General features: G+C 36.9%; 2 protein-coding genes across 2 annotated transcripts; both read right to left on the bottom strand.

Annotated features, from left to right (window-relative positions):
- Positions 1-274: 274 nt before the first annotated feature.
- Positions 275-2,212, bottom strand: LOC132715775 (uncharacterized). Its single transcript, XM_060698840.1, has one exon. The coding sequence runs from the start codon at positions 2,210-2,212 to the stop codon at positions 275-277; it is 1,938 nt and encodes a 645-aa protein (XP_060554823.1).
- Positions 2,213-2,314: 102 nt separating this feature from the next.
- LOC132715774 (uncharacterized) lies at positions 2,315-4,546 on the bottom strand. The gene is made up of 2 exons (XM_060698839.1): positions 4,429-4,546; positions 2,315-4,026 (listed from the first exon to the last, which is right to left on the bottom strand). Exons 1-2 carry the CDS (start codon positions 4,544-4,546, stop codon positions 2,315-2,317), a joined length of 1,830 nt encoding a protein of 609 aa, XP_060554822.1.
- Between the last annotated feature and the right edge of the window lie 4,042 nt (positions 4,547-8,588).

Here is an 8,588-nt window from a genome sequence, read left to right as displayed (position 1 = left end):
ATATGAACCAAGGCCAACAAGGAAAGGCGTCGTTCATAGAAAGCATGTGGGGGTGTATAATAACTAGGCAAAATGCGTTGTAGTTTCCAGGTTTGACCTTTACTGATCAACACTCATATATGATATATAGTATAAACAACAATACAATGTTAAGTCGGAAGTGACGTTAACGTAAGCGCGGAACGTCACGTTATATAAGGCGCTATAAATGACGTTATCAATATATTGAATACAGTCTCTTATTCATGTATCACCTTTCCTTTGAAAATTTAGATTAATACATTTCGAGGGGGTAAAGTTTTACAATTGCGCGATTTGTGAGTCCATTTTGAGTTCGAATTTTAGCACTTCGAATAAGTCCATCTTTTCCTGGCACGAGTTCTTCAACCACAGCAAGTTTCCATAATAAGCGGGGAACATCGTCGTGGACTAATACAACGTCTCCAACGGATATCGTCTGGTCATTTTTGCCAGTAGTCTGATGACGTTCTCGTAAAGCTGTCAGGTATTCGTGACGCCATCTATCCCGGAAGTGGTTAATTAACTTCGTTTGTATCGTAGCTTGTTTGATAACTGACGTTCGGTCACTTGGCGTGGGGAATGTACATGAAAGGACATCTTCATAAGGGAGTTTGGTTATTCGTCTGCCATAAAGTAAGTGTGATGGTGTAAGTACTTCCGGTTCATCTGAATTACCAGAACAAACATATGTCAACGGCCTATCGTTAATCATTGCCTCGATTTCTGTGATTACAGTCTGTAACGTTTCGTAGGTTACATAAGAACGTCCTAGCACTTTCTTTATTGTTGTTTTCGTCAGACCTATGAGACGTTCCCACATTCCACCAAACCAAGGGGCGCGTTTAGGTATCATCTTCCACTCAATTCCCCTGTTGTTGAGTTCTTCTCTAACTGTGAGTGAGTGAAACAAATCTCTTAGTTGTTTTGAGGCTGATATGAAGGTGTATGCGTTGTCTGACATCATGACGTAAGGGACAGATTTTCTGCTACATAAACGTCGGAAAGCTTGTAGGAATGATTCTGTTGATAGGTTTGAAACAAGTTCTAGGTGAACTGCTTTCGTAGTAGCACATGTAAACAAGCATAAGTAAGCTTTTATGTCTCTTTTGTTACAATCCCGAACCAGTAATGCTCCAGAGAAGTCTACTCCTGTATAAGTAAAGGGTTTGACGTCAGAAACTCTACACTTTGGTAATGGAGGTGGGTCAGGTGCTGAATAGGGTTTCCCAATAACCTTCACACAACATGTACATTTACGTAAAATGTTTTTAACAGTTTGACGAATCGAGGGAATCCAGTACTTCTGTCTTAAAAACGTAATAGTTGAACTAACGCCGGCATGCAATAATCTGGAATGTGCGTCGTTGACAACTAACTTTGTTAAAGGATGCTTAGCTGGTAGTAGGTACGGGAATTTGGTCAGCTCGTCTAATGGAGCATTGTGGATACGACCACGACACTTTAATATGCCATTGTCTAAGAATAACTGAAGTTGTCTACATAATGGAAGTTTGTTTCTTTTTGATTTTGTATCTTCTATTTCTGCTTGATATTTGGACATCTGGCAACTCCGTATGCACATCTCCTCAGCTCTGCGTAGTTCGTCTGTAGTTAACAAGTCTAACCTTCCAGTATGACTCCCGCCTCGACACTTGAATATAAAACGCAGGACATAAGCTGTAACCCTGAGCAGCTTTCTTAAGGAACTGAATCTTGACATGTCTATGAAACTGATATTGCTTAATGGTAAAATTGTATCTTTTGGCTTGGTTGCTGGGTCAATAAACGTTGTCATGGTAACGTAAATATCTTTTTCTTGCCAAACTGGCCAACTGTCAGGTGTGGTAAGCCATGTAGGTCCATGAAACCATAGATTACTGTTCTTGAAGTGAGTCACAGAGATACCCCTCGTAAGTAAATCGGCAGGGTTTACTTTCGTCGGACAATAATTCCATTTCCGGTTTTCGGACAGCACGTGGATTTCAATCACTCTGTTCCTTACAAATCGCGGAAGGGTTTTAGGCGTCTGAAGCCAAGAAAGCACAATCTGGCTATCTGACCAAAGGTATATCTGTGTTATGCTGGTGTTTTGCTGCAGGTGTTTACTGAGTCGGGATCCAATTACTGCCGCCATTAGCTCTAACCTAGGTAATGTTAACTTCTTCAATGGAGCAACCCGAGTTTTAGCCATTACAAGAGTAGATTGGTTGTCTCTACAGATGTAAGCCGTAGCACCATACGATACCAAGCTAGGCGTCGCAGAATATGTGAATGCACGTGTTTCTTGATGCGTTCATGTATTTTCGAAGTAGTATCTAGGAAACGTAGTTTTTGTCACGGAATTCAAATCTGTTATTAAACTACGCCATTTTTCTTGAATACTGTCAGGTAATGGCATATCCCATTCAAACTTCTGTTGCCATAACTCCTGTAGAAGTAATTTAGCTCTGATGGTAACTTGATTAAGTAAACCTAAGGGATCATAGATTCGAGATGTATGCTGCAATATTTCTCTCTTTGTTACAATCTGGGTATTTGGTATGTTTCTGACCGGATACAGTAAAACGTCACTATTTGTGTCCCATTTCATTCCAAGTATCTTAGGAGTTTGTGCATTATCTATTACTGAATCGTTGATTGCTTGTTTTTGAAGCATTTTACTATTTGAACTCCAGGACCTAAGGTTAAAACCTGCAGACGACATTAGCTCACGAGACTCGGTGTAGAAGTGAAGAAGTTGTTCTTCCTGTTGGAAACTTGATATCACGTTATCAACGTCTAGATCTTGACGTAGGTATTTGCTAGCTTTCTTGTCGTTGTTAAGTTCAAGGTGCTTAAGTATAGTTGCGCAGAGAATAAAAGGGGACGACGTAGCCCCAAAAAGGACTGCTCGGAATCTATATGTTGTCAATTCGCTGTTGGGGTTACTAGGATCACTGAGCCATAGAAATCGCGTCACATCTCGGTCGTTCTCATCTAGAGTGATGTTGAGGAAAGCTTTCTCAATATCGGTTGCTATGGCGTATTTATTCATTCGAAAACGAATAAGAATTCCAATTAAATCATTCAGTTCAGGTGGTGTCGACATCAAGCAATCGTTCAGACTAGGCTGGTCACGTGACTTACAACTGCAGTCATACACGATGCGGATAGGTGTCGTGTTCGAGTCCTTCTTTACATAATGATGTGGTATCAAATGTACAGGGTTTGATGTGGTAACATTTGTATCACATTTTTCAATAAAACCGCGTTTTAACTGATCTTCTATGATTTGTCCATAGTTTTTTAGTATATCCGTTTCTATTGAAAGTCGTTTAATTGTGTTTTCTGTACGCTTTTTGCAAATTTCATAATTTGTAGGAAGTACGGAATGATCTTCTTTCCAGGGCAGTTTTGCAACATAACGTCCATCTTTGTACGTGATACAGTTTTCTTTATACTCGTTAAGTATACCGGAAGTAGATTTCTCTGTATCATCTTCTAATATCCCCATAGATTCTAACTTCCAGAATCTCTCAAGATCTGTGGCATTAGGTGGCGCTGTTACAACATTAAACATATAGCTAACAGACGACGCATTTTTAACTTCCGGAAGAGGTCCTGACAGTAAATAACCGAGCTTTGATTTCACTGCCGTAGGTCCGTTGCCCCGAACAACCTTATTCTGCACGATTTGCCAAAAATAGTCGGCTCCAATCAAGAGTGATATCTCGAAATCGTCGTCAATGTCGGTAATACGATGTGCAAGTTTAAGACCTTCAATATATTTCAGACATTTCACATTTCTCTGCAAGTTAGGTAATGGTACAGCAATGGTTGGTACAATAAGTACGTCAAGTGGTATGATCTCTCTATGTTGGACGTGTAGAAACACTCTGCCTGTGGGTATATGACGATACTGTTCTGATTTGCCACCAAAATATGCTAATGATATAGTGTCCGAACCGTTGGGCTTTAATTTCAGTTTCTCAGCAAGCTTTTCCGTAATAAATGACCTTTGAGCACCTTCGTCAAATAATATGTTTGTATTAGTTATGGTATAGTCTTGGGAGCTTACTTGAGCGATAGCAGTCTTGAGTAGAATGTTCGATCTTTGATGCGTAGTTGAATGAAGAAGACAGTTCCTGCATTTCCTGTTTGACCGGAAGTAGAGCTTATAAATGATGTTGCATGTGGATTCAAATCGAAATTCGATGGTTGGTCACAAATACTAGAATGGTGCCTTCGCTGGCATTTTCTTTGCACCGAAACTTAGAACGACACTCTGAAACTTGGTGTTTTTCCCAGGCAATTATAACACATACGTTTAGCTTTAATGATAGTTAGTTTTTCTTCACGTGTTTTAACTTTTTTTTTACAATCAAGCGACTTTGTGGTCACCTTCACAGAACAAACATAATTTCTTACCCTTATCATTATCTCTTGTGTGCGAAAATTTCTTAGATGGGTATTTTTTCTTTCCGGTTCCGGTGAATAATGAAGCCGTCGGCAAGTGTGATTCTCTTATTTCGTCAGTTATGCCCATTTCTAGAATGTTTATTTCTCTGGCGATAGAAGTTCTCAAATCTTGTATGTTCCATCGTACATTTCGTGTTCTCGAGCTAAATTTCGTCGTACTTCGGAGGGAAGTTTTTTCATGATTATGGGTATCAATAAATCACCATAGGAACCCTGACTCTCACCTAAAGATTCTAAACCCCGGATGTAGTTTTCCATTTTGTCGTGAAACCTGCGTAGACTCGTTACACTGTTGTCTGGAATCGGCAAATCTAAAAGCGACTGCATGTAACTATCTATTATTTTATGAGACTGTCCGAATCGTTCTTGTAACAAATCTATTGCATTCTGGTAATTTCCGTTAGTTAATGGAAAACCTGCTATGGCGGTATATGCAGTGTCTTGTAGTAAAGAACGTAAATAGTTGAACTTTTGGACATCAGATAGTGTTTGGTTCAAATGTACAGCAGCCTCATACGAGTCCCAGAATGACTGCCATTTTTCAACATCTCCATCAAACGTAGGCAAAGTCAGTTTAGGTAGTCTGTGAAAAGATGAGTTATCAGACGACACTCTGTGGCTATGATTAGAAAAGTTCTCATTTGATAAAGTTCTAGCACTACCGTTAATGTCCTGTGAATTACCGATCACGCTGCTGCTGCCAGTGTTATTAGATTTGGTAATATCTTCCTTCAGTTTTCGTAGTTTCAATCGTAAATCAATTGAATATTCGTCACTCTCTACCAATTCTGTTTCCAAATCGTCAATATCTGCATGATTAACAATCTTATCGTTGAGATTCTTGATAATCTCGGCTTTTTCTTTCCATGATTTCGAGCAGGGGCTGACTTCTCCGAAAGTGACAACTCGTCGTAAATTTCCCAGTTGTCTAGAAATAAGACGTCGCTTGGCCCTCTCTAGTAGAAATAAGCTTCTGTAAATTCATTGTGATTGTAGAATTTCTCACGGCACCAACAATATGGGGGTGTATAATAACTAGGCAAAATGCGTTGTAGTTTCCAGGTTCGACCTTTACTGATCAACACTCATATATAGTATAAACAACAATACAATGTTAAGTCGGAAGTGACGTTAACGTAAGCGCGGAACGTCACGTTATATAAGGCGCTATAAATGACGTTATCAATTCCCGACATAGCAAACCCCATAAAATCAATCTTTAAGACCTCGGTATGCGATTTTTTTATCAATGATTTTCTATCATCGATGTCAACTTTAACGACAGATAAATCAACATATTTATTCGCAAACAAGGAACTATTTTGAAAGTATGCAATCAACTAACGTCCAATTATTGAAGTGATCTGTGTTATTCAGAAAATAAATTGATAATACTAGACATATAAATTGTTCTCTGTCACTTAACAAAATATTTTCTGTGCCTTTGATTTTACAAATGTAATCGATTACGGTGCATATTTCTGGATAGTTTTCGTCTGAAATAAAACAAATTTAATTACTTTTTAGTTGAAATTTACTTAATGTTAAGATTTGCAAAATTCATTATAAAAAGATGTTTTATTGTGGGAATGGATCAAAACAATAATATAAAATAATATCACCGTACTTACGGAATAACAGGATGACGTGAAAGACATAATGCTCATATTTGCTAAGAGTACGAAGGACGTTTGAGTGAACCCCTACCTGTGGCTGACCTGTAGTAAAATACTTGTTTTATAAGGGACGAAAAGATTATATTTCTTGATGAGAAGATATTTAATTGTTTTACGTCAGTTGTCCCTCTTAGCAGACCAGATGTAAACGATTAGTAAAAAGACTCGATTCGTAACTTTATTCATCCAATTAAATGTCTTCACAAGAATTTACATTTTACTGCTGTAACCAACTATTTTATTGCAAGTGCGTCTATCAAGTTCCTTGCATCCGCAATTAATTGACTGAAATGTACTTTTAACGATTCCAATATTGTTTTGCACTTTATTGATCACAACGAAGAGAGGGATGGAAGCAATGTGCCTCGTGATTTGCATGTGCATCGGTTACGTAATATTCAAAGAAGTTTTGTATTGCTTTTTGGGAAACAAATTTGGCTCAGGCTTCAGTGGAACAACTAAAAATAACATATGTTGCTTGTTTGAAACAGATTAGAATTAATACCACATTTTCTGCACTTAATGTCTCCACTTAATCTTGGTTAAAGACAAGGAAATCAGAAATACCATTAATAGACGTATTTCCTCTAAGATAAATAAGTTAACACTGATTTTATAGAATTGTAAAGAATTATCATTTGACTTAAAACAAAAATGGCAAGATTTCTTTTCAATTTCAATAAATTGCATTTTTAGAATCTATATTGTGTTTATGTGGAATATAAAAACGTGTCAGTAATGTGCATTTCCATAAGGTGTTCAAACACACTTTTATATTTCACACAGACGTCATATGTCAGTTCCCATAATCAGTGTCTTATCCCATTACGTTATATACACGCCTTTTAACGCCTTTTTCACCCCCCCCCCCTTTTGTTGTCTCAAGTGGTGAAAAATGCCTTATTTAGGCCCCAAACACTTGTTTTTGTTTGAGAAATGTTGTTAAAAAAAGTGACCTCTTTTTCGGCGTGGCCCCCCAACCAAAGATACATCAGGGGGTTGCCAGAAGGGGGATGTCCCCCCTTCTGTTTGGGGGTTTTGAAGGGGGCGGAGTCTCCCTCATCGCCAAGAAAATTTTGGACTTGTGAGAGGCTATAAATGACCCCAAATTGATCATAAGGTAACGTGTAACCAACGCTGAAAAGCATTTGACTCTATCTCAATCCATTGAGAAGTTGCAGCACTTTGAAATCAATTTTGATGGAAAAAAATCAACGCAAAATAGTGAGTTTTGGCAATTTTGAGATGTCCCCTCGCTGCCATGGTGACAGAAAATTTAAGCCTGAGCATGTTGTTGCAAGGGCAATGGTCCAGTCAACATTTGTGCCAAGTTTGATTAGTGTTGAAGCAGTTTTTATAGTATTATAGCAATTTGAACTTGTAACGGGAGACTTTTCAATGAAAACAGCGGCTGCCATTTTTCACAAAATGCTCATGAAGTAATGGGTTAAATAACGGTCATCACAAGAATCTGCGTGTTACATAATATGCTAGTTTAAATGTCGATTTAGCGAGGGTAAATAATTAAAACTAATCCTGTCCAAAATCCTTAAGACAGTCTTTTTCATAATTTCAGTTTTATTGATAAAACATGTGTCATGATTTGTAAACAAAATGAACAGTATTGTATTAATGTTAACATTTAATTGGCTTCCACAGTTGTCAAATGTAAGATTTTTATGGTAAATGTATAGTAAAATGTTACCGTTTAAATTTGTAACATCACGTTAAACCTTGGGGAAACTTATAGATCTCAAAATCATAAAGCGCGTGTATATACATGTATGTCATTCATAAAAAACCCATTAAATTGGTGCGTCGAAAATTGCATTAGTAAAATATAATATGATGTTATTGATAAATAATCCTAATATAACACATGACTAATACCAAAAAGCATGTGCTATTATCTGATAATTCAAAAATGATTTATTATCTACAAAAAGTCGATGAAAAATAATTTAGAGTAACAATGCACTTTTATAATTGTATTAGGTAGTTGATGACTTAAATTAAAGAAAATGTTTACATTAAAAAACAAAACAATTGATATAAATTGTAATGTAATGAAAAAGAAAAGTGATACTATTATATAACTGTTTTAAGATGGAAGATGGTAAATCTGCTTTTCAGAAGACATTGATTAACTCAATGTTGAAGATCTGATTTTCTTGGAATATATTATTAAATACCATGTCTACATTGTCGTCAAAGAATGACGAAATTAATTTCAAATATTTTAATCAAAGTAAAGCCTATCTAAAATATAGGTATGCCCGCTTTTCTTGTTCCTCCGAGAAAAAATTCAGTTCAATAGTAAAATGATTTAAATACCTACACAGTTCTTATTATGTTAAGGCAGAATATATAGAGGATATTGAATGAGTGTAGGTTTAATACTAAATTTATTGAAACGAGTTTTTGAATTAAAAA

This window comes from Ruditapes philippinarum, unplaced genomic scaffold, assembly GCF_026571515.1.
Source record: "Ruditapes philippinarum isolate M1 unplaced genomic scaffold, ASM2657151v2 ctg947_1_1_1_1, whole genome shotgun sequence".
NCBI classification, from domain to species: Eukaryota; Metazoa; Mollusca; class Bivalvia; order Venerida; family Veneridae; genus Ruditapes; species Ruditapes philippinarum.
Note: the sequence above shows the minus strand (reverse complement) of the source record. Positions and strands in the feature narration are given on the sequence as shown.

Coding starts and splice junctions, on each gene's coding strand:
- LOC132715775 (XM_060698840.1), bottom strand. CDS start 2,212: ATGGCTAAAACTCGGGTTGCTCCATTGAAGAAGTTAACATTACCTAGG.
- LOC132715774 (XM_060698839.1), bottom strand. CDS start 4,546: ATGGGCATAACTGACGAAATAAGAGAATCACACTTGCCGACGGCTTCA. Junction 4,027..4,428: donor CACAAGAGATAATGATAAGG/GTAAGAAATTAT, acceptor TATTTGACGAAG/GTGCTCAAAGGTCATTTATT.